The sequence below is a fragment of the Anoplopoma fimbria genome, chromosome 17, assembly GCF_027596085.1.
Source record: "Anoplopoma fimbria isolate UVic2021 breed Golden Eagle Sablefish chromosome 17, Afim_UVic_2022, whole genome shotgun sequence".
NCBI classification, from domain to species: Eukaryota; Metazoa; Chordata; class Actinopteri; order Perciformes; family Anoplopomatidae; genus Anoplopoma; species Anoplopoma fimbria.
In genome coordinates this window covers 25,123,106-25,150,028 of record NC_072465.1, presented here as the reverse complement: position 1 = coordinate 25,150,028, position 26,923 = coordinate 25,123,106, and the positions used below count along the sequence as shown (strand labels likewise).

General features: G+C 39.9%; 1 protein-coding gene across 4 annotated transcripts; it reads left to right on the top strand.

Moving 5' to 3' along the window:
* Positions 1–1,047: 1,047 nt before the first annotated feature.
* Positions 1,048–26,069, top strand: cpne1 (copine I). Of its 4 annotated transcripts, none has more exons than XM_054617876.1 (16): positions 1,048–1,157; positions 17,648–17,776; positions 17,885–18,064; positions 18,699–18,773; positions 19,139–19,210; positions 19,785–19,868; positions 20,160–20,249; positions 20,360–20,455; positions 20,540–20,626; positions 21,757–21,816; positions 22,089–22,222; positions 22,761–22,815; positions 22,983–23,037; positions 23,469–23,602; positions 23,687–23,923; positions 24,692–26,069. In XM_054617876.1, exons 2-16 carry the CDS (start codon positions 17,648–17,650, stop codon positions 24,827–24,829), a joined length of 1,626 nt encoding a protein of 541 aa, XP_054473851.1. In that variant the 5' UTR covers positions 1,048–1,157; the 3' UTR covers positions 24,830–26,069. The 4 variants fall into 4 exon arrangements, with proteins under 4 accessions (XP_054473851.1, XP_054473850.1, XP_054473853.1 ...); XM_054617878.1 differs by lacking the exon at positions 1,048–1,157 and adding an exon at positions 14,728–14,834; XM_054617877.1 differs by lacking the exon at positions 1,048–1,157 and adding an exon at positions 14,728–14,900.
* Positions 26,070–26,923: the final 854 nt, after the last annotated feature.

Genomic DNA, 26,923 nt, shown 5'->3' with positions numbered 1-26,923 from the left:
CCTGTCCATAATTGGGCCTGAACACAAATACACAAATACACATTTCAACAAGCAAAAATATACACAACACAAAAAGACAATTGGTAAAATCAAAATACAATAAAAATATATACCTAAATATCTTCTACCTAAGTTATATAAGTGCTTAAGTGTTCATCTTTATCACTACAGTCCACTAGACACCAGCAGACTATTTATTTTACATTATATATAGTATACATGTATAAACTTGTATTTGTATAGTAAATGTATTTATTTTTTTTGCTCTTGCATTTCACTAGCTCAAACATGTACATAAGTATCCTTCCACCATAAAGTAAACAGATTCCTAAATGAACCATGTTTATACAAAATAAAGTTTTGTTTCAAGTTATTGTTATATGCAAAACAATTACAGATTTGCAGAATAGTGCAAAAATATATTAAAAATAAATAAATAATATATATATATATATATGTGTACACTAGTTGCGTACTGAATTAACTCTAATGTAAACAGGAATTAAGTACATGTGAGAAGTTATAAACATGCAGTATTTTTACATATATAAACAGGTTGTAAAACAATAACACCAAGGCAAAAACATTATTCTAAAATAAAGCAAACAAATTCATAAATGAACCATGTTTATGCAAAATAAGTTATTGTTATATGCAAAACAATTACAGACATGCAGAGAAGTGCAAAAATACATTTAAAATTTATATATATATATATATATATATATCAAATATATATATATATATATATACACTAGTTGCAAATTGAATTAACTCTAATGCAAACAGGAATTAAGTTATTGTTATATACAAAACAATTACAGACTTGCAAAATAGTGCAAAAATATATTTAAAATGTATAATATATATAAAATATATATATATATATATATAAAATATATATATATATATATATAAAAATATATATATATATATATATATATATATATGTACTCTAGTTGCAAGTCAGTCTTCAGCCTGTAGGGGGCGATCTGACGTCATAGAAAAGCTCACCCTAACTCTCGCGTAATCTCGTGTGTTATCGCGGTGTTTGCTCCGACATTTCGTGCATCAGCGGCCACCACGGAGAGAGAGAGAGAGAAAGAGAGGAGCGTTCATGAGTTAAAACCTCAGTGTGTTTGTTGACAAATTTCTCGGTAAGAATCAAGCGGCGGCAGGACCGCTCAGTGACACACTCTGCACCGGGAGAGCGAGAGAGGAGCCGGTGCTCGCTGCTCCGCTCCGACACACGCACACAAAGCGTCCAAAACAAGCTAGGCGGCTAAGCTAAGCTAAGCTAGCTAAGCTAAACTCAGTATTTACGTCTTACGTCAGCTATCAAACCGACACTAATTTATCCACTGCGGGTTACTAATGTGTCCACTGCGGGTTCATGGTGTAGTTTCACTGTATGGAGGGAGCAGGGAGGTGTTTTGTCAGGTTTTAACCACATACATGTGTCGGGTGTGCAAGAAGGAGTTTTCCGCTGCAGTGAAAAGGGCCACGCCCCGGAAGTGACGTCAATCTGGTGGAATTAGCATATTGGAGATGAGTGACGGTTGTCTTGGAGACGGTGTGGGTTTTAGATTTTTGCCACTTTCTTTTTTTTTTTTTTTTTTACCAGAAACCAATTACAGATGGAGAATGGTTGAAAAATAATTAAATAAATTTATGAATTATATATTTTATTTATATTTTATTTATATATATATATATATATATAATAAATTAATACATTTAAAAGAGGTTTTATTTTGGTGGTTTTATATTAGGATGTATTGGCAATGACAATTATGGATGTATAGTACCAGTCAAAAGTTTGGACACACCTTCTCATTCAATGGTTTTTATTTTTTTTTATTTATTTATATATATATATATATATATAAATAAATATATATTTTTAAATTTATTTATATATATACAGTATCAGTCAAAAGTTTGGACACACCTTCTCATTCAACTACTTTGAAGAATATGTGTTCCTTCATAGTTTAAAATAAAGAAAAAACATAAAAATAAAGAAAAACCATTGAATGAGAAGGTGTGTCCAAACTTTTTGACTAGTACTGTAAATATATTTTTATTTATTTATATATATAATATACAGTACCAGTCAAAAGTTTGGACACACCTTCTCATTCAATGGTTTTTCTTTATTTCTTTATTGTTATTTTTTTCTACATTGTAGATTAATATTGAAGACATCCAAACTATGAAGGAACACATATGGAATTATGTGGTAAACAAACAAATGCTCAACAAACCAGAATATGTTTTATATTTTAGATTCTTCAAAGTAGTTGAAGGAGAAGGTGTGTCCAAACTTTTGACTGGTAATGTATACATTAATATTATATTATTTTGGTGGTTTTATTTTAGGATGTATTGGCAATGAGTATTATGGATGTAAAGCCAGATATGTAGTCTGCACAGCAACTTATGGGTCAGGTCCTGGTTAAAGCTTCGAGCTGAAATGTATTGGTATATATATCATACCCAAAATATCAATATTGTTAAAGGCTACCAAAATCCAGTATCTGTCAGGTAATTGTTCCCTCACAATGTGCTGTACGTTAAGGGTTTTGTTGCATATATCTTCTTCTATGTCAGTCGTTTCTCTTTTTGTCCCTGTGCAGGTCAGTGGACTTCTGTACAAGCAGAACCAGAGATGTTTATCAGTGACTTTTGAAACAGATGGATGAATATGGTCTGGAGTTCACATGTTGTATTTAAGGGTTTATTAAGATGCAACAAAAGTCTTGTGTGCTCCAGGGTTTCTATCACAACGGATCCTCTTGTTTTTCTCTCTGTTGAGATTTGAGCTCCAACATGTGGAGATTCCCTCATCCTTGTTCTTAAAAAAAAAAGATGCAATCTTTGTTTCTGAGTTATTAAGTCCACGGGTGTCGTTCCACTCTTCTCGTCCAATCCCATTCTTTTTGCTGTGTTTTGAGGTTGATGACAACATGTGGACAGCAATGTTTTCCAGCTTTGATCAAGGCAGTGTTTTGCTCTTTAATCCTGAATTTTCTGGTTTTCTGGCTGTTTTGAAGGAGGTTATTTTCTGTATCCTATCAGCTCTATCTTGTTTCTTGGCTTATGTGAGTGCAAACTTCAGCCTCGGTTGAACCTTTTCCCCTCTCTGGTTGCCTCTGACACGATTAGCTGTTGCCGTTTCCTCTCCTGCTGTGTTTTATCCTCTTTCTGCTGTTGATGTTTCTCACAGACTGTCCGAGGTTGACACCCAGAAGTAACATGAGAAGTGAATGTCCAGGTTGGAAATTCCTAAAAGGTAAATCTTGAAGAAGCATTAGGAGAACTGACGATCAAATGTCAGTGTTGTTGTGAATTGTCTGTGCTGAGGTTTAGAAATAAAACCATTGACGTTTTGCATTGTGTGTGGTCGGCTGCAGGTAGCAGTCTCACACCCAAGACTGCCTGAAATGTCTGAGTTTAGTGAGATCTTCATTTAGGACTATGATGTCAGACAGTCCTGGATCAGGGCTAGTTGGAGAACAGAACCTGAAGATGTGTATGAGGATCAGAGGATTGTGTTAGCAGCGAGCATTGCTCCATTCGCTGTTTCTCAGTTGGACAACAGGGTTTATCAGTGTTCCTCTGCACCTAACTTCTGTTTGCTTTCTCTTCTGATCAGCTGCTGTCTTTGGTGCTGTGCTGTCAATCAGTCGCTGATGTTGCTCTGGATTTCATAATGCTAATGTCAATCTGGTTGATATAATGCTAATGTTGCTCTGGTTTACATGTACCTGACATTGCTTTTGTTAAAATGTTGGTGACATTGATCTCATTGCTCTGGTTGGTAAGTTACTGCTGTTGCTCATGATGTTTTTTGTCAATGTATAACAGATTTGCAGGTTGAAATGTTGCTTGTGTGATGTTCTACAACCAGTTGCTGAAGGTCTGCGGGCTGATGTTGTTTGAGGATTGAGGAGGCAGAAGGTTCAGTCCTGCTCAGCTGCTTGTTGCTGGTTGTCTGGGTTGTTTCTTGGTGTTTGGAGGGAGTTGCTGGTTTGTTGGAGTTGGTTGCTGGCTGGTTGCATTTCAGCATGTCCAGTCTTCAGTTTACTATTTGTTCTTATCACATTGATTGATATTTTGGGAACGCTGCCAGGCTTTAGTGATAATAGAATTTGGTTTTGGACCGGTTTGTCTGCACTGAATTCTGATTTTCTTCCCCCCCTGTTGCTAGTTGTAAGTCTTTTGTGGCTGTTGATGATCTTGATTGGGTAGTTTTTATCGTTATGTTCAGCGTAAAGACAACCTTTTAGGAGTAGGGCATAAAATCATACAACACACAATACTTTGTAAATATTTGACCTTTCGTTAAAACTGAATGAGTCAGTTATTCACGCTGATTAAAAACAGCCTGCCAACTGCTGAAAACACCAAAACTTAGCCTACTTCCAGTATATTCTGTGAAGAGTTGAATTCCATCAAACTGTTTTGAACAGGAATGTGTTTTTCATCTGACCTTTTTCACCAGGTTTCAGCTTCCTGCAGAAATCCTGTCTGTTAAACAGTGAAACTATACACACAGCCTAGTTGCATTGGTGAGTTGCAAGTTGCATGAGATTCATGAAGGTTTACTCTTGTAAAAAATATTTCAGACTACAAGGGACGTATTTGTACTGCATGGTAGACAACAGTAAGGTTTAATTAAAAGAGCCAAAGAGACATGTACTAATTAAGTTGCATCATTTTTGTGTAAGACTGGCATTGAGCTGAACTGCTTTGCTGAAACACAAAAGGGACGGTACATGCATTCGCCCTCAAACCTTTCTGTTTGGTACGCAACATCCTTTATGTACGCCGTGTGACCCAAACAGTTGTTTATGTCTTCTATTTGCACATAAGGAATATCAATTCTGGGGCGCAAGTCTTTCCAAAAAAGTTTTGGCAGCCCATTCTCTAGTTGTCGCCCTCAAACTGTAGCCGGTTGTAGTACGGAAAGCCGGGTAAATAAAGCTCAATGTGCAATGATTTGTGTTAAACTGTATGGCGACATTGTTAAACTGAAGTCTGGTATATCTGTACACTTAAAACATTAAATTACAACTTTGCCTGAATGTATCAATTAGCAGAGCGAACCAAAAACAGACTAGATTGACAATATGACAATATATGAGTAATTTAACTGTTACAGTAAGAAAAAAGGCCAATGAGCTTTGTTTTTCAAAATACTTAAAAAAAAAAAATAAAAAAAAGTTTGTACCAAAACGTATTGAATCGTGAAAACCAAACTTCATCCTGAACCTAAGTTTTGTAGAACGTTACATCCCTAATATGTAGATATTGCTCTTGTACAGTCGCACCTGTATTAACTGGGCGGTCTAGCAGCAATCTAACAGCACCATAGCATACATTTATATAACAAAATTGAACAATATTTTACCCATTTTTTTCGGATGATAATGTCATTAAACATGACGACAGACATTCAACCTTTGTCCAGAAACCTCAATCAAAGCCTCGAATGTTAATCGAAAAGACATTCGCTACAGCCCTAGTATGTACACTTACATACAGCATCAGGGATATGCTAGCATGTTGTTAATGTTTATTATGCACTACTGAAATACGGTGAGGCATAGAGAAAGAGAGACCGAATAGCGCAAAATTCATAACACGTTTTATAATTGAATATTGTTCTTTTATCGTGGAAAAGTGAGGACCGTTATAGTGGCCTGCCAATATTGTTGAACAATAATCTCGTCATATAGCCCATGCCTAATGTATACGTTTTCATTTATTTCTATGTATCTGACAAAACGTGAGCAGATTAATGAACAGTGGAGATATGTTAATGCTTAAGATTGCTTCCGTTAGGGTTTAACAAAAAGTCTTATGTGCAGCATAATCTCTTAAGATCTGACACAAGTTAATCAAATTTACTAAAGGCTGCAGATGGATGGAGACAGTTTCAGTTGAGCTTTCTTGCTAGTTTTCTTGGAAATGTTTCACCCCCAAATCCGTTTGAATTACCACTGGTTTCCAAATGTCTGGACTCCAAAATTGGTCCATAAAATGTAAACACGTTGTCAGGGTTATTCTGAAGAAACTTAAATGTTAGCAATGTTGGCTAAGATTTTAGTGGCCTACTAAGTCACCTCTGAGTTCCCTGAGGAAACATCTGGAAACCACTGGTCTCCCCCTTTTTGCTCTTCATCTGACAGTAGTGTTGCTTTTTCCCCAGGTTGTAGGGCTGTTGTTTAGCAGTCAGTATGGCGGTAGTCATCAGGCTACAGGGCCTGCCCATAGTGGCCGGCACCATGGACATCAGACACTTCTTCTCTGGCCTAACCATCCCTGACGGGGGAGTGCACATCGTGGGGGGTGAACATGGCGAAGCCTTCATTGTCTTCGCCACCGACGAAGACGCTAGGCTGGGGATGATGCGTACAGGCGGGTCCATCAAGAACTCCAAAGTGTCGCTGTTGCTTAGCAGCAAGACAGAGATGCAGAACATGATTGAACTCAGCCGCCGCAGGTTTGAGGCTGGGGCGGGCTCTGTGGAGACCGCCACACCTTCAGCAGGAAACGCTAATCGACAAGCAGGCACTGCCCCCATACCCACAGTGCATCAAGGGGCAGGAGGTAGAAGCAGTAGCCATGGAAACCAAGGTTTCGGTAATACCCAAGTCTCAGTGACGGCGGCAAGCTCTTCTCAGGAGCAACCGAGCAACAAGGCAGTAGTCAGTGTGGTGCCCAGCTTCCCCAACAGTTACAGCTCCGCCCCCACAATCACCACAGCTCTTGCATCGCTCAATGCAGGCCCCCCACCCATCCCTCCACTTCCCAGCATGCCTTCCATGCCCCCCATGCCCTCAATGCCCAATATTCCAGTTCCTCCTCCAGTGACCTCCATTCCGCCCTTACCTACTGTCTCCCCCATGTCCCAAGGACCTCCAATGCCTCCTATGTCCCACCTCTCCCACATGTCCTCCATGCCTCCCTTCAACCCCTCCCTACCTCCCCCAGGAGGAATGGGTTCAGGCCTCCCTCTTGGAACCCCCAACCCCATGCTGTTTAACCCTCTCTCCCCTCTCGCCTCGCTGGGCCTCCAGGCTCATATGAAGGCTGCTGCTGCTGCTGCAGCGGCCGGAGCTGGAGTGGCCCATCCCGATGAGTTGTTTGTCCTCCTGCAGAACCTCCCGTTCTCCTGCTCAGAGATGGAGGTCAGGGAGTTTTTTCGGGGTCTGGGGGTGGAAGGGGCTCGCCTGCTGAGGGACGGGCAGGGACGGCCAACTGGCAGGGCTATGGTCAAGTTCTTCTCACCCCAGGACAGCTTTGAAGCTGTGAAGAGGGGAGGTGGCATGATGGGCCAAAGGTTCATTGAAATCACCCCAGGCTCTGAGCGGCAATGGGCCAGCCTCAATGACGGCATGATAATCCATGCTCCTCACAATATCGGCAAGTCAAATAACAGCAACGAGTCACAGGAACAGCATCATCGCCGTGGTAATGTCATGGCAGGAGGCAGGGAACAGCGAGGAAGGTCACGATCTCCGCACCGGCAAGAATTCTGTGTCTACTTGAAGGGCCTGCCCTACGAGGCGGACAAGAAACAGATAAAAGAGTTTTTTACTAATTTGTCCATCATGGAGGACAGCGTCTACATTGCTTATGGGCCCAACGGGCGAGCCACAGGAGAGGGCTTCCTTGAGTTCAGAGCAGAACAGGACTACAAGACTGCTCTGGGTGCTCACATGCAGTATATGGGCACCCGCTTCATCCAGGTCCACCCAATCAGCCGTAAGGGAATGCTTGAAAAAATAGACACCATTCGCAAACGTGAAGCATCACAGGGTGACGGCAAGAACCAGGATGGCTTGAAAGTTCCCAGGAACTGCGCCCACATCACCAACATCCCTTACAATGTCTCCAAGAAGGATGTCCGTGCCTTCCTGGAGGGTGTGGGGCTTTACGAGGACACCCTTAAAGTTCTGACTGATAGCCATGGCAACGGTTTAGGGCAAGCTATCTTTCAGCTGCGGACCGAGGAAGACGCCCGCAAGGCCGAGAGACTGCACCGCCAAAAACTCAATGGCCGTGATGCCTTTGTCCACCTGGTGACCTTTGATCAGATGAAGGAAATTGAAAGGAATCCTCCTCCTCAGAACAAGAGGGGCCAACGCAACCAGAACCAGCAGAACCAAAATCAGAACCAGCACCAGCAAGCCCAGCCCAGTCCCCAGCAACCCCAGATCAACCCATTTGCTGGGATTAGTGGGGAGGAGTTTAACTTTCTCAGAAACACCATGGGGAACCTCAATAATGCCCCCTTTGTGACTCCATTCTCAGCCCCAGGGAATGGTCTAGCAGGCCCTCCTCCTCTCCCTCCTCTGGGAGCAGGGCTGGGGGAGGTTAACCTTGGCGTGGCTCCCCCATTAGTTGCAGGTCTTCCTGGAGCTCCAATCATGGAGCCCCCGGGCTTTCGACCTGGAGCAGCAGGAGGAGCTCCGTTCAGCCAGGATGGGCTGAGAGGGTTGGTGCCGTTTGACAATGCAAACAGAAAAGGAGGTGGAGGAGGACAGCCCAGAGGGGGAGGGGCTAACAACAACCAAGGGCGGCCAGGGGGAGGAGCTACTGGTGGTCAGCAGGTGTTCACTCCAGGAACTGAAGGTCTCCGTAACCAGCCAGCCCCTGGAGGATCCCAACAGTCCCAACACAATCCCAACAGTCAGCGTGGTGCTCCTGGCCCAACAATCGTAAAGCTTCAGAACATGCCGTTCACTGTGACCGTGGACGAGATCATGGACTTCTTCTATGGCTACCAGGTGCTGCAAGGCTCAGTCTGCCTGCAGTTCAGTGAGAAAGGCCTGCCAACTGGCGAGGCCATGGTGGCCTTCCAGAACCACGAGGAGGCCACTGCCGCTGTTATGGACCTCAATGACCGACCTATTGGAGCACGTAAGGTCAAGATAAGCCTGGGTTAAAGCCCTGCCTAAAACAGACTCAGTAAACAACATGTTACACCTACCTGGATCAACCATACAGGTGAAACAAAGCCAACTAAATCCAAGCAAGATTCTGGAGTCAAACACAACTACAGCTCAGTTTAGACCTGGTCCTGCCGCTGGATCACTGAAGCCCCTCCCCCTATGTGTAGATAATGACAGGTAAGCCCCCCCTCTCCTGCGAGTTGTCCAGTAGAAAGACTCTGATCAAGACTTTGCTCTTTTCTGCAGCTCGTCCACTGACTCTTGTAGCACAAACCTTTGATGTTGATGTTGGCAGGATTTTGGTCCTTTCTTACCCTGTTTCCAATGCAGTCATGTCCAGAGTTGACACACTGAATATATTCACCTGTTTTGTTGTTATGGTAAGGTATCATGATCATAAAGAGGGTGACAAACATTGTTGCTGTATGCGCTTAAATATGCTGTGCCGCTGTGGTTTAAAATGTAAATGCTCTGTTGCTATGGTAATATCTTAACATGTTTGTTGCTGTCCTAAAATGATGATGCAAAGCCACAGTATGTTGCTGTCCTAGAATGTTTATTCTCTGTTGATATGGTTAAATCTTAACATGCTCTGTTGCTATCTGAAATGATGATTTAAAAAGCCACAGCGTGTTGCTATGATAAAATGTTTATGCTCTTTTGCCATGGCGAATTTGTTGCCATGGTAATATCTTCATCTATGCTCTGTTGCTACGTTAAATTCTTCACATGCTCTGTTGCTATGGTAAACCATGCTGTAGATGAAACGACCACAGTGTGTGGTTCTCTGTTGCTATGATAAGGTCTTCACATTCTCTGTTGCTATGGTAAAATGATGATAAAACGCTATGTTGCCATGATCAAATGTTTCTGCTCTGTTGCTACGGTCAATTCTGAGTTGCGACACTGCTCTGTTGCTTTCTAGAGGGATTTGGGACAGATTGCTGACAGATGTTTTATTTTGTATATAAGTACTTTTTGTCGCTGAATCTTTTTCTTCTGTCCCATTTTTTTCTAATGTTGCTGTGTTTGAACAATGCCACCTTCTTACCTTCCCTTTCTGCAGCACATGCTCAATACTGTGTGTGTTTGGACTTTTGAGTGCTGAGATGAAATCTGTAGAGATTTTTTAGTTCGGTAGCTTTTTTGTTGTTTGTATGTTTTGGATGTTTCCACCTTTAAAGCAAATTTTTTTGTTTCTATTGTCAGTGTGAACAAACTTGTATGATCGTATTACCATACATGATGTGGAGTCTCCTTTGCTTTGGCTAATAAAAGGACGTTCCTGATACTCGACTGCTCTTCACTCTCTGATGGAAACTTATCTGATTAATGGATTCAATGGAGTTAATGACATTTCTTTACTTTGTAAAACTTGAATGGACGTGTAGGTTGGTTTTTGTTTGGAATACAGATGACCATCTCATGGACAGCTTCAATGCTATATAAGGTACTTAAAATAACTCAATATTCAGCATGCTACAGCTGAGAGCTGCTGGGTTAATACTTTGTTTTTTAGCTCCCTTGCATTAACGGTAGAATTTGGTTTTGTGAACTACCTTTTGTATTTCTGAGAAAGAAAACCTGAATCTTTCTTATAATCTTTTCCCCCTACTTGTGTTGTGGTTACATTGCAGAAAAGTGAATTAAAGGCAATAATGCGAAAAGTTTTGTAAAGTAACGCAGAAGTACTGCAAGTCATGTAAAAAGTAGTTTGCTGTGACCTTAAGGGGGTTCTGTTTTGATCAAATCAATCATCTGTTTTTTCTCAAGAAAGTGCAATAATTATTAAGGCTCATATTAAAGGGAAAATTTAAGCTAAACAAACGATTACATTCTGATTTCCACATTAATGTCAACGCTGTGGCTCTCAGCTTCTGTGATGTCATTCATGCTGCAGATTTAAAATAAAGCTTCACTTATTCAAGTTAAGTCAACACATGCAGCCTCTTGTACTGAACCTAACAAGCAGGAAGCATCAGTTGAAGCATACTTGTCTATAGAGTCGGCTACTAACAGGTAGTGGTTAACCTCAAAACTGGTACAATGATAACCATATTCAAATGCTTGTGCATGCAGCCTTGGAGTGTGTGTGGGTGTGAAATAAATAAATAAACAGGCTTTAATAAACTGAACTGATATCCTGTCTAGACAAATGGTTGTTGGTAAAAATCATGTGTTGTGGAGGATACGCATTGGAATAAAACGAAAAATCCTGACGATTTGGCTTGTGGATGGAGGCCGTGAGTCTGAGCGGTGTCTCTGTGGGTGGGTTTGATACAGATGTACTGACGCAGAGCTATGAAGCATTCAATAGCCCCCCCCCCTCTCTCTCTCGCCTGTTCAATAGACAAAAAGAAGGCAGGACTTGCAGGTGAGTAACGGATGCAAAGATGCTCCATTAAAAACATGAGAAGTGACAGACAAACTGATACACTGTTGTCATAGATGGATAGATTCATTATTGTCCTTTTGCATGGAAATGTATCGCCACAGGCGGTTAAATTTAAGATTCACATTGACTGACCAAAAGAGCATAAATGTTATTTATAATAGGATTTAATAGATCGTAGCATTAGATGCTGGGTTGGGCCCTCTAGGTGGTAGATTGTGGTTTGGAGATAGTGTTTGGATAGTAAATGGTGGACTGTAAACTAGTGTTTAGCTAGATGGTGGCCTGTAAATGGTCACGTTTAGATAATAGATGGTGGTCAACTGATGGTTAACGGTGGCATGGAATTGGTAGTGTTTAATAGATGGTAGATGGTGGCCTGATAATATGGTGGCCTGTAGACGTTTTAGATAATATGTGGTGGCCTGTAGATGGTAGCGTTTAGATAATATGTGGTGGCCTGTAGATGGTCAAGTTTAGATAATATGTGGTGGCCTGTAGATGGTCAAGTTTAGATAATAGATGATGGTCTACTGACAGTAAATGGTTACGTTTAGTTGATAGATTGTGGCCTGGAATTGGTAGCGTTTACATAATAGATGGCGGCCTGCAGGTGGTAGGTGATGGCCTGTAGATGGTACCATATAGATGTTAAATGGTGTCCTCTAAAGGTAGGTGGTAGCTTTTAGATGATAAAAGGTGGCCTATAGGGGGAAGATGGTGCTTTGTAGGGGGTAGGTGGTTGCCTGTATATGGTAGCGCTTAAATGAAAGATGGTGGTCTGTAGATGGTAGTGTTAGATGATGAATGGTGGCCTGTAGGGAGTAGATTGTGCCCTGTAGAGGGTAGGAGTTGGCAAGTAGGGCGTAGGAGGTGGCATGTAGGGGGTAGGTGGTCGCCTGTAGATGGTAGAATGGGCCGTGTAGGGGCTAGATGTTGCCCTGTAGGGGGGAGGTGGTGTTCTGTAGAGGGTAGGTGGTGGCTTGTAGGGGGTAGGTGGTGGCTTGTAGGGGGTAGGTGGTGGCTTGTAGAGGGTAGATAGTGGCTTGTAGAGGGTAAGTGGTGGCTTGTAGATGGTGACCTGTAGAGGGTAGGTGGTGGCCTGTAGGGTTTGGATGATAAATGGTGGCGTGAAGGGGGTAGATGGTAGATGGTGGACTATAGATGGTAGTATTTAGATAATGGATGGTGGCCTAGAGGTTAGTGTTTGGGGATCTGTAGGTTGTAGAATGTGGCGTCAAAGGCCATTTTTGTTATGTTCTTGCTAGTTTGACTGTTTATTTCCACGCAAATCTTAAAGTAATAGATCTATAAAACTGTTCTTCTCACCATAGTTTTAGTGCAGGTCCTGGTATGACTAACTCAGTACAGACCTGTAGTTTGGTTAATAAACTAAATTCTATTTCCAGACATCTGTGTTGCTGCATCCAAACTGCTTCTTTTTAAAGAATAAGATCATTTGACAATTAAAGTGATTATAGTATTGTTTGATTCCTTGTTGGGTTATAAGATGAATATAAAAACAAATCATTAAATTTATACAATCAAATAGCATTCAGTAGCCCTCCTATTTCACCACGAGTCTGTCCGACAGATTCACACACAGTATCCTGGGTGTAAGCTCTTCATTGAAGCTGTGTGATGTTGTGGGTGGTTTTTTCCAGGGAGGTGAATCACTAGCGGATGAGAGTGATATGATGACGTCAGAGATGGCTGAGGGAGGAGTGTGTGGATGTGATTAACAGGATTGAACAGAACATTATGGTTCTGTATATGATGCCGCTTTCTCTTTCTCAGCACTGTGTTTGTTCTGTGTTTTGGTCTTTCCTGTTCTGTTTCTCATCAGTGATGTGACGCTCTGCTGCCTTTTCTGACTCCATGGTGGTTCTACTGCAAAGGATGAATAAAGTGAAACTGTTTTGCTATGTATGAGGAAGATGGATCAGGTTGTTCTACTGCTCTCCATTATACTCCTGAAGCGTTTCTATCTTGTCTCTGATCATCACAGTTCAGTTTATTATCAGATACTAAGTGCTTAAGCAACAGTACTTCCGGCTTGAGTGTCTCCCCTTCAACATAAAAGCACATCAATTTACTTTTCAACCAGTCTTGCCTTTTCAAGTGTGAAATCTCATTGATTACTTTGAAAACTGTAGTTTGACAAAAAATAAAAACTAACAAAGAGACCACTTAGTAATAAGTCATATGTAAGGCTGAATTTATTAGGCTGATGATTATCTAGCCAGAGCAGTTTCTAAATGAAACATTGCACAATTAATACATTTCTTTATGAACAAATGTAATGTACAAACACTGCTGTTCTGTTTGTTAAAAAAACTATTAAATTATTTTTATTTGATTACTGTAGGAGTATTTTACTCCTAGTTTAATTTACCTGTATCAAAATATTAAATAGTGTGTTAGCTTGGACTAAAAATTGAAAATATCTCATTTAGGACCAAATTAGTATTGTTGCATTCATTTTTATCTATTGAACAAGTCATATTATTAGCCTGGATTATATTATTTATCCTTAAATACTTTTAGGAGAGAGCAATCTCAGTTTTACAAGATATCAATGAAGGGCTTGAGGGACCATGGACTTAAATAAAGTCATATAATAAAGCAGCCTGTCTGATTCTGCTTACTTTGGACCCTCTCTTTTCTTTATTTTGTGCTATGCTCTTTGTGGTGTTGGCTTCATGGAAGCAGAATAGGGATTTCTGGCCCAAAATCACCCTCCTCCAAGGTGCAATAAAGTTGTTGTTTATCCTACAAGTGTTGATGGAGTTTTGACCTCTGTGGCAACTTAATTCAGAAGTTCATGAAATAAGTTGCAGCCTGTATTAACCTGTGTTAACTGTCCAAATGGGCAAAGCATTTGCTACAAGCTGATTAATTACAGCCAATCCTGTGCAATACTATATCTATAATTATTCTGTCTGTATTTATAAGATTTTTTTTTAGTTATTGTGGATTTTCTATTTTTCTTCCTTCCTTCCTTAGTTAAAATACTTGTCTGTTTTTTCTACTATGTACCTTGTTTGCAGTATGTCTATGCTGCTGTAATCCTGTAAATTTCCCCGCTGCGGGACTAATAAAGGATTATTTTATTTTATCTTATTTTATCCTATTTTATCCTATTTTATCTTATTTTATTTTATCTTATTTTATCCATGGGAGGATTTGAAAGTATTTACTGTGGTGCCCGCTTTTATTCTGAAGGAGCTTGGGCGGGACTCTCTCCAGCTAGCGTGACTGACAGTGTTCTTACCCAATCAGAGCGCGGCTTTGTATCCGCCTGTCCAATCAGAGCGCGGCTTTGTATCTGCCTGTCCAATCAGAGCGCGGCATGTCATAGTGCCGCTCCCTGCTTGCTTAACCAGCTGCACGGAAGAGAAATACTTATTTTCTGCTGCATTTAAGCTCAAATATCAACTCAAGCTGTGGTGAAACTTTGTAAAACAGTCTGACAGGTAACAGTTAGTGTTGTCTCAGGTGTGTTTACTCTGAAAAGGGCTCGTTTCCTGTTCCAGACTAATGTGAGTGTTTGTTCTTGTGGTTTGAAGAAGATAAAGTAAAGATAAAGTGATTTTAAAAGTGTGTATTGACACAATACCATGTGTGTGAGAGAGAACAGTGTGTGTTTTTATTATACTGGTTAAACTGGCTCACTGGTTTTGCAGCCTCATGTTCTCCAGACCTCCATTCATTCCATGCTGGTGTTGCGTTCAGGTGCTGCTCGTTCAGTTCAGAGAGTTTGAAAATAAAACAATCTCAGGTTGATTTCAAAGTGTAATTTTGTCCAGTAAATTATCAGGGTGACTTGTAGGATCCCAGCAGAAGTTTGAGTTAAGGTGTGACATTAAAGCTGTCTGTGTTCAGGTGACTTAGTTCAATTAAGTCACCTGAAACCTGCAATTAACTTAATTGATGGTTATTTTAACAAGGTATTTGAATGCATCACTTTGGACTGTATGTTTCATAACTACTCAGTTATTGGGGAAAGATCAATTAAAACTAAAAAACTAGGATCTGTGAACTAATGCAGCTATTTTATTATCACATAATCTACCATTTATTTTACCATTTAGAGTCTGCAGTGAAGGTCTGTAGTTGTAGTTCTTTGTTTATATGTTTTTATTGGTGGTGTCGAGAAGGGCTGCAACTAATGCAGCTATTTTATTATCACAATCTACCATTTATTTTCTTGATTTGTTGGTTAATTGTTTGCTCTATAAGATGTTGACAAACGTTGATTTCAATTCCCTAAAGCCCAAGTTGTTGCTTGTTTTGTCTCCCAAAAGAATCCCAACATGTGTGATGTGATGTGATTTCTGCTTGACGAGTGACAAACGATTCACTTTGGACTGTAGGAAATTGTTATAGTTTCATAACTACTCAGTGATTGGGGAAAGTCATTTTCAGATCAATGAAAGAAAAATTGCAGAAATGAAACTAGGATCTGTGAAAAATGTTGCTCCTGATGCAGAAGTAGGTGTTGTACTGTCAACATGGAAAGTTATGAATTCTATCCAATGGTCAAGATGTTCTTCCTTAGTAAAGTACATAAGTAAATAAAAAAACAAAACTTTTTAACCTTTAAATTAATCTACAAAACCAACATGTATAAACTGCATTCACCAACAGATTAATTGAGAACCAAAATAGCTATAAATTGTGACTCATCTTTGTTCCAACATATTGAAAGCAGGTGTGGATGAAATATTTACATCTTTTGCAAGTTAAAGTTGTAAAGTTGATATCTGACAGAATTGTCAACTCGTTACGCTCAGGTTCAGTCGACATGAAATAGGTGGAGTTGGTGGATTCAGAGGTGTGGTTGGCAAAGTCAAACTAGAAATACCACAATTTTTAAAAGCATTATCAGCAAAATGAGCTTGGAGTATGAAAGTTAAAATTCATTATGGAGGCAAGGCGGGCTTTTACATTATTATTTATTGTGCTTTTAGATTATAGTACTGATGCATAATGAGTAATATGAAAACAGTATTTTATTGATGCTAATTTTAACCATTTTAAAGACACTTAGGTGGTAAAGTTTACTGTTTAACAATGCATTGTATTTTATTTGCTTAATATAGGTTTTTAAAATCCTCATATGCAATGTAAGTAGAATCTGTAGCTGCTAAATTAATGTTTTGGAGCAAAAAGTACAATATTTCTGTCTGTAATGTAGTGGAGGAGAGTATTAAAAAAAGAACATGTACCTCAAGATTGTACTTTTAACTTGAGTAATTGTACATGGTTACTTTCAACCACTGGTTGGTAGTTAGAAGAAACTTAAGGTGATTAATATAATATTTGGCATATTTGTCTATAAACAATAATGCAATAATAATTACATTATTGTATCACTATCAATATATGACAGTATAAGTCCCCTGAAGCACAATTTGAAAAGTTGCATTACTCTTTGTAGTTTTTTGTAGTTTTACTGGAAGCAAAAATCCTCTAATTTACCAAAAATCCCTCAGTATTTTCTCTTTACTTCAGGCTGTATATTTTGTCACATTTAACTTGTTTTTCAGTGACTGATCACATCTGCTTCAGAGAGATTATTCACCACAACATCCTGCCCACAGCTCAGCCTCCCTTTATAACTGCTATTAAAGAAGATTATCGGAGGCTTCCGCTGTGGATCACAACGTTCATTGACTGGTCGCTTCTTTTGCATGCGGCAAAGAGACATTTGTAGAGTCATACAGTGTTCTCTTAATCAAGGGCCACAGAGAGCTTATGACAACCATAAAGTGAGGCAAGAGAACAAGATAATGATCCCAGTTGAACTCTTACCTCACTGAAAAATGTTTATGTCTTTGTCTCTCTGGTGCAGCAGTGAAGTAAAAGGACAAGGATTGTTTTTAGTGCAGATTAAAGTTTGAAGAATCATAAAGAAACTGTTTGGATTCAGCGTTGAGTCTGCAGTGAAGGTCTGTAGTTGTAGTTCTTTGTTTATATGTTTTTATTGGTGGTGTCGAGAAGGGCTGCAACTAATGCAGCTATTTTATTATCACAATCTACCATTTATTTTCTTGATTTGTTGGTTAATTGTTTGCTCTATAAAATGGTGACAAACGTTGATCTCAATTCCCTAAAGCCCAAGTTGTTGCTTGTTTTGTCTCAAAAAAGAGTCCGAAACGCAAAGAATGTGATGTGATTTCTGCTTGACGAGTGACAAACGATTCATCAAATGTCGAAACAGTCGCTGATTCATTTTCTGTTGCGTTGAATCCTGATCTGAAGGTCTCTCTCTGCCCCCCCTCAGATGGCGGACTGTGTCACTAAAGTGGAGCTGAGTATCTCCTGCACCGACCTGCTGGATAAAGATGTCGGCTCAAAGTCTGATCCCTTGTGTGTGCTGCTGCAGAGCTCAGGAAAGGACAGCTGGACCGAGGTAACGTAAACAATACACGGGTCTTTGATATATATTTTTTGGGATTTTACAACTCAAACAAACCGTCCTCTCCCTCTCTCTCTGTCTGTTTGTCCGTCTCCCTCTCAGCTGGCTCGTACTGAGCGTTTGAAGAACACCTCCAGTCCGTCCTTCAGTCAGCGTCTCAGGCTGGATTATCACTTTGAGACGGTGCAGAATCTGAAGCTGGGCGTCTACGATATCGACAACTCCAGCTCTGACCTCGGAGATGACGACTACCTGGGAGGGGTGGAGCTAACACTGGGACAGGTAAACACGCCAGACTCTGTAGAAGCGTGTTTTTTTCCCCTTTGACTCTGGGAAAAGTGGGAAAAGATGATTAAACTGATGCTTTTTTGGTTGTTTACCTTTTATAATATGCTACTCTATATATTACACTGGTTTGGAGACTCTGACTTTGTTTACATGCACATTAATACTCCACTATTATTCTGAAATTGATACTGGTTACCTAAACAGCATATTCCATTTGGATATTCTGAATAAGACCTTATTCTGATTGTAATATTATCTGATAAAGAAATGTGGGAAATGCTGATACTACTCCTGTTTTAGGAGCATTCTTTGGACATACAGCATATATACAGCGTATACAGCACATAACTGATGCCGCAGGTCGAAGGCAGTAAAACTGATTTGATGATTTGTCATTTTCAATATTTTACATAAAGTCATTATGAACATTTTTACCATTTTCTGTTACTAAGATTCAGAATAGTTTCTCCGGTTCACACCGCCCTCTGCTGGATGAACTGTGTGATCACAACACTGTCTCTGAATTATATGCACTGTATTTATGTAGAGCTTTTATCCAGAGTGCTTTACAGTTGCTGCTGTAACAACAACCTGATACAAAGATTTACCTCCTCCGTGTGATTTTCAGGTAGTTTCCAGTAAAACCCTGACCAGACCTCTGCAGCTGAAGAAAGGCAAACCTGCAGGGAAAGGAAGCATCACCGTATGTACTGTTTGTGTGTTTGTTTGTTTGTTTGTTTGTGTGTGTGTGTGTGTGTGTGTGTGTGTGTGTGTGTGTGTGTGTGTGTGTGTGTGTGTTTTGTGTTTGTTTGTTTGTTTGTTTGTTTGTTTGTTTGTTTGTTTGTTTGTTTGTTTGTTTGTTTGTGTGTGGCTTGCTTGCGTGTGTTCTTAAAGTATAACTTTCCCAAAAAATAATTGTATCACAAGATTGAAATTATGGAGCTAAATGTCATACATTGTCTCCATGAAGAATCCTGATCAAAACAATATTCAGATTATTGCGACTATAAAGCTCAGTGTGTGTTTGTTTGTTTATGTGTCGGTGTGTGTGTGTGTGTGTGTGTGTAGGTTACAGCAGAGGAGATTAAGGACAACAGAGCCATTGAGTTGGAGTTTGAGGCTAAAAACCTGGACAAGAAGGTAACTGTGCTCCTCATCACCTCTCCACTTCTCTGCTCTGTCATACTTCTTTTATTGCTCTTCATATTGCTCATCTTCGTCTTTCTACTTGAACCAGCTTTTCATTAATCAGTCAATAAGTTTGTGTTCAAAGGCCTTCCTTAGTTCTCAGTAATTACAACTAAACCAGGTTGTACCACTAAAACTTAAGGAGTGTATTGTCCAGTGAAGACTAAAGTAGATGTAAATCAGTTGCTAGGAAACTTCTGTAGTGCCCTCCAATCAAAAACAAACAACAATGTAAACAAGAAGTCACTTCATCATGATCTCTTGCTTAACATCCAGTTTATATTTATATTTAAACTATCAAACTTACCTGACAATCTGTTTGAATTGTATCTGTATACATGCATATTTCAGATTTCTGTCATTTCATTCAGTCAACAGTTTCTCCTGTAGTATCTGATTGGAAATATTTCATTACAACAACCTGAGAATTAGGACATTTGCACTAAAATCAGGTTGTAAACCAGTTACTTAAGTACATGTAAACACACTGAATGAGACAGCAGCATGTTCTCTTTTCTCTGTCCAGGACACGTTTGGAAAGTCTGATCCATTCCTGGAGATTTTTAAAAAAGGAGACGATGGAAAGTGGCAGCTGGTCCACAGAACAGAGGTACACACACACACACACACACACACACACACACACACACACACACACACAACACAGTCGTTTGTACCTACTACTCTGAGCTATTGTTGCTAATTTAGTTATGAATATTTAATGTTATAGAGAAATAATTAAGATTTGAAACCATGTTGACAAAATGTCCTCGCTTCTAAAGGTCTAAAGCTATAATTGAGCTAATTTAAGAGCACATATACACACACATTGAAGATGATGTCATTGTGATGAAGATGATGGTGACCATTATGAGAATGATGAAGGTGTTTGTGTGTGTAGGTGGTGAAGAACAACCTGAATCCCACCTGGAAGAAGTTCTCTGTTCCTCTGCAGACGCTCTGCTGCAGCGACCTCGAGAGACCGCTGAAGGTTAAACCAATCAAAATCTCCCTGAATTAAAATCAACCAATCAGAATCCACCTTCAGTCATTACAGCCAATACAATCTTAGTTACGTTAAATCTCCTCCTCCCTCTGCAGGTGGATTGCTCTGATTATGACAGCGATGGAACTCACGATCTGATTGGCTCCTTCACCACTAAAGTGTCCGAGCTGCAGAAAGCTGGAGGGTCACCGGTGAGTTCACTGACAATAAAACATTAGACGTCTTTCTATTGGCCAGTCAGAGGTCATTAGACTGTCTTATGTGTCTTCCTCCAGGTGTCGTTTGACTGCATCCACCCCGAGAAACAGAAGAAGAAGAAGAGCTACAAGAACTCTGGAGTCGTCTCTCTGAAGAGCTGCAAGGTAGAGACCACGTTACCCAGAGTTCTCTGCTTTGTAAACCTTAAAGCTTTAGAGTAGAAATTGCTGTCAGTCCGAGAGTAGATTCCTCCTTCGATCAATCTTTATCATCTGTAACCTGAACCGAGCCGTCTGATTGGCTCTATGAGGCGCATACAGGAAGAAATCATTGTTTATGTGCTTTTGATTTTTACTTCCACATTCACCACTGGAGACCTTGATCCGCCATTTTAATTGTCTCATAATATTTTAACAACATATAGATGGCTGCATTTAGAGATCACAATCACTTACAGAAACAGAGGGGGAAAAAAAGGAAATGGCTTTAAAAAATAAAACTGCTTCCAGTCACCACATGTACACTTATCTACTTATGTGTCTTGAAGTAAGTAACCATCTGTTACATGTAGAAGTCCTGCAATGCAATTAAGTATACTTAGCTAAAAGTACAAAAGTATTAGCATCAAAATGTGCTTAAAGTGCACTTTATGCACAATGGCCCATTTCAGAAATATCTAATTATTATATTTCTGGATTATAATTATTGATGAGTTAATGTGTTCATCACTTTAGCGTGGCAGCTGCTGAATGTGAAGTTTATTTGAATTACTTTATATTTTGCTGGGGTTACTTAACCTTTCATAATACATCATGATTTATGAGTTGATTTACAATTTGTAACGAGCTAAAGCTGTCTTATAAATGTAGAGAAATAAAAGGTAAATATATGCCTCTGAGATGTAGTGGAGTATAAGTATAAAGTAGCATTAAATGTAAATACTCTAGTAACGTACAAGTACTGCAAAATATCACTTTAGTACAGTACTTTAGTCAATGCACTTAGTTACATTCCACCACTGGATTGATATACGTTTCAGTCGGATGTTGTGAATGCATCCGTCTTTACTCCGTCTTTACTGTAACTACGTCAATAAGTCTGTGGAAATGAACATTTAAAAGCTCACTACACTGGATATCTTTCAGCATAGTTTCGTGCCGTAACTGCTAAAGCGTGAATGTTTTGGTGTATTTTTAAACTTCAGGTCATTTTCCTCTGATTCATGTGTGTGATTTTAATTGAGTGTATTTTATAATATACTCATGAGCCATTTATTCACACTGTTTGTTTGCAGCTGTTGACCCAGTACTCCTTCCTGGACTATGTGATGGGCGGCTGCCAGATCAACTTCACCGTATGTCAACATAAATCAACACATACACTTTTTAAATGCTTTATTTAAATCCACCAGTCACATTCAAGTTCACGATTGAAATAGAAAAAGAAGATTGCAACATTTTGATCGAGATAATTGAGCTTGTTAGCCTTGTGAACAGAGATCTATTAAAAACACACTTTTTGATTAAATTAACATCGAAACAATGTATTTGTATAATAAATGAATGAATGAATGTTTGTAAGTGGGTGTTCATGAATGAATGAATGAATGTTGTATGAATTCTGCAGGTGGGGATCGACTTCACCGGCTCTAATGGAGACCCTCGCTCGCCCAACTCTCTCCACTACATGAGCCCAGACGGGTTGAACCAGTACCTGACGGCCCTGTGGTCCGTGGGTCACGTGGTCCAGGACTACGACACGTTAGTACACACTCGCACACAACCTACACCTGAAAAACTACACCTTCAAAGTTATGCACAGTAACTATTTAGGATTACAGGGCCTACATCTATAATCCAACACCTAAACTGTATTCCTACTCCCTAAACCTTACATCCTTTGACCTGAACCCTGCACCCTTACACCCCTACATTCTAAACTCCACAAACCCTAAACGCTAAACCCTTACAACCTACACACTGATCAAATGCTTAAATCCTATTCTATATTCTAAACCCTACATCCTACATCCTAAACCCTACATCCTATATTCTAAACCCTACATCCTACATCCTAAACCCTACATCCTATATTCTAAATCCTACATGCTAAAACTTACATCCTTTATTATATCCCCTACATCCTAAACCCTAAATCCTACATCCTAAACCCTACATACCACATTCTAAACCCTACATACCACATTCTAAACCCTACATACCACATTCTAAACCCGTACAGTAAAGTGCTTCTTCTTCTGTGACTGTAACAGTGTTTTTTTCTTGTTTCATGTTTCAGTGATAAACTATTCCCAGCATTTGGTTTTGGAGCCAAACTGCCTCCAGACTACAAGGTCAGTTCTCTAACAAACCAATCACAACACAGCATTCCAGAGGCTCTATTGGTCTAGTGTGACATTGCTTTTTTTTTTACACTTTACCGAAAGTGTGCTGTGTGAAAACATTACCTGATTTTGTGATTTAATTGAATTAATTTAGTCTTGTGTTGCTGATCTTACAGGCTGCACACCATGAGTTCGCCCTCAACTTCAACCCCACTAACCCCTTCTGCCAAGGTACACACACACACACACACACACACACACACACACACACACACACACACACACACAAGCTTATACACACACACACACACACACACACACACACACACACACACAGTAAAAGTCCTGTATTCGAAATCATACTTAAGTAAAAGTTCTGAAGGCCCCTGAGACTGACATATTATATTATATGAGACTAGTACTGATGTACTAATGTGTAACATTTAACAACCTATGGGTTACATTGAGTCACTGTATTTTATATTAAAAACTTGACCAAAATTTGAGAAGAACTTCCAAGAAATACTTGGATTAAATTCCCTGTAATCAGCTCTAATTTCATAACCTGTTTTCTCATTTTCCATATTTGGATTGTTTCAGCTGTTCAGCGTATATGAAATATTTTCATCTGTGTTAAACGTCTTCCCGTCTGTCTCTCTCAGGTATTCAGGGGATCGTTGAGGCCTACAGGATGGTGATACCTCAGCTGAGACTCTCTGGACCCACAAACTTCTCTCCCATCATCACTCACGTCGCCTCCATCGCCGCCCAAGCCGCGCAGACCAACACCGCCTCTGTGAGGACACACAAAAACACACACAAACACTCAAAATTTAAACCAAAAACACACACATTAACCCACGTCTGTGTCTCTGTGCAGCAATACTACGTCCTCCTCATCCTCACTGACGGCGAGATCACTGACTTCGATCAGACCCGGGACGCCATCGTCCGGGCGTCGCGGCTGCCGCTGTCGATCATCATCGTGGGGGTAGGGCCGGCGGACTTTAAGGCCATGGAGCTTCTGGACGGAGACGACGGCGTGCTGAGGTCGACGGTGGGGGAGGCCGTCGCCAGAGACATCGTCCAGTTCGTCCCGTACAGGAAGTTCAAAGATGTAAGTGTGTTTGATTCGGCGCTCAGATCCTGTTCCGAAATGTAATGAGTTCTTCTTTGACCCATGCTTCACTCTTCCTCAAAGTTTCATGAAAATTGTGCCTGTAGTTTTTCATGTCAACATACAAACAAACCTTACCAAAAACAAAATATCCTTTTGGGTGGTACTTCAACAATCTGAAGAATAAGATAAAGATAGACAGAAGATGAAGTTTATGAATATACAGTACGTCATACAAGTATTCAAATGTTGCTGTGCAGTTTTTAAGTTTATAAAAAAATGTACATGCACATTTGTCAGAGTTGTAAACGGTACAATACAATTTTGCACACACAATTTTGCAAATATGCGATCTGCAGGACAATGTGAAGGATTCACAGAGGAGAATGTGCTCGTTTGAGAATATACACAGGTCAAAGTTCAAAGACTCATCCCCAGAGGAACTAAACTAAGAACTAACAGTCACCTTTTTTCATTCCTGTATGCATTTCAAGGTTGAAACAAAGATTTCTGAACAAACATGGGACATCCTGCAGACTCTGGTGTTAGAGTTGGATGTGTTGCTGAAGCCTCATATGAGCTTCAGATCATCTTTTCTATACACTTTTGCACAAAACAAAGACTGTAGATTTTTTCCCCCCATAACCTAGATTGGAAGCACATAAAGAAACAACTACAGGAGGAATGATTGTTTTTGTTATGATGGTTTTTAGACAGACCTGTCCTCTGATGGTCTCTTACATCCCGTCTCTCTTTGTCTCTCTTCAGTCTCCACAGGCGTCTCTGGCTCAGTCTGTCCTCGCTGAGGTTCCCAACCAGCTGATCTCTTATTACAAAATGAGAGGCCTCGAACCACCTAAACCAGCTCCAGCTGCAGCTGCACCTGCACCTGCACCCAAATCCTAAAGCCTGCACCCACAAAGCCTTAACACCCCTGCACTCCCTACGCCCACCCTTAAAGCTGAAGCCCCCCCCCACATCTCATTCCAGGATCAGACCACTAGCAATGTTGACCGACCCTTCAGGGGACCAATCTGATGTGTTGCTAGAATTTCAGCCAATCAAAATGCGGCATTCAGCTGTCAGCCAATCAGAATGCCATGGGAAAATCTATTTTGTTTTTTTATGTTTCTCTTTAATGAGTGGGATGATAGTAATGTAGAATAGTTGATTTTTGATTGATTCCTTCTGCTGCTTCCACACTAACTATGCAAATCACATGTTTTTACTAACATGTGTTTAATAATCACAGACACACACACACACACATACAGTAAAAGTGTCGGCCATTTTTGGCTCCACATTCCGTCTCCTTTATCGTTGCCACAGTAACAGAAAAAGGTCGATGATCTCCTGAGAGCAGGAGTTTGTATGTGTAGAGAGAAATGTAGGGTTTGCCCGTTCACCTCCATTATAGTCATATCACAGCAGCATCTAGTGGATATGAGAAGAACTGCAGCTGCAGGGCACTCACTTTAAACAGTATATGTTACCATGGCAACACCGTGGTCCAGCTCTATGTGTGTGTGTGTGTGTGGCTCTGATTAGCTTTATTGATCAGGTATCGTTACTTAGCACTTTGCTCTTGCACTATATGCTGGAATATTGTATCATGAGTATATTATATACACCTTATCATAGCTTTAATCCTGTTGCCTTAACATAAAACTTAGCTATAGCCTTAAAGTAGTCTTTAGTGCCGCCTGTATGACCTTTGCACGCCATGTTTCCAGATTGTTCTGTCACGACTCTCAGTGGTTTGTTGATGCCGCCATCAAGACGCGTTCAAGAACCTGCGTGTCCTAAAATGGGTCTGACCCCTGTTTGACCCTTAAAAACACCAAACTTAATCACCTATCAGTATTACACACATTTTATCATCAATTAATCGATTATCCCGAATCAACCAACTACATAGTGTAGTGTACACACCCTGAAGGTGTACCTGAGCATCACACTGAGAGTCCGTCTGAACATCTGCCTTATTTCTTTGCCAAAGACTTCAGTCCTGTCAAAATGTGTCAAATCTCATGTTTACTGTCGCGAAGCCACAGTTTATGTTACATTTATGAAAGAGTTATTGCCAACACTTCTTCTGCACTCCACAATCACTTAGAATAAACTTTTATAAGCACTTATATCACCACCACCTTTGCTTTGGCTGGGTTTTTTTTTTTTCAGGGTCCATTTTATTAAAATGAAATATTTGTATATTTTAAGCGCTGAGGTTTGTTTGAATTTAAAAAAAAAAGGGTTTATTCTTCATGTTTGGGAACAAATTAACGATTGAATGCTCTTGAAGAAAAGCTAGGAAGTGATTATTTTGTCTAACATATCGGTGGTCTAATTTTAGTTGAAACATTCTTTTATATATCAGGCAGTTTGTCTTCTTTCGTCCTCTGAGGTGCCAACAGTCTGCTGCTTGTTTTTAAACAACAAGATAACAACAGAAGATGTTACCGGATGATTGAAGAGAAAAATAGTTTACAGCGTCTTCTGCCTTCTCATCTTCAATTTTTTTTTAGTTTTCTGATTTTTCCAAAGGTTTTTATATTTTGGCAAAATGTTAAAATCAGTTCTTAAGGACCATTTAAACCGTAGCACAAAAAAAAACCATGAAATGCACATGAATGCTCCATATTAAGCTGATTAAATGGACCATAACTTCAGATTGTTTTCTTTATTTTGATGCCATCTGCCTCACATTCTGTAGATTGGAGTTTGTCCCTGTCAGGCTGCCATGATGTCTATTTGTTTCTATTTTGTTGCCAAGAACTTGTTTTGTCTGTTCTCTTGAAGGGGATTTTTGTTCTCACAAATATGGTTTAAAATGTTAAACGTATTCGAACGGGAGGAAACTTTAAAATGACTGTTAATGAAGCAAAGTTAATTTTATCAAATTCAACATCATTATGGAAATCTGATCTGAGTTCAGCTGAACATGCTATATTGTCACTGCAACCCTGGCTGCATGGTCACATGGTGCTGTGATGTCATCAA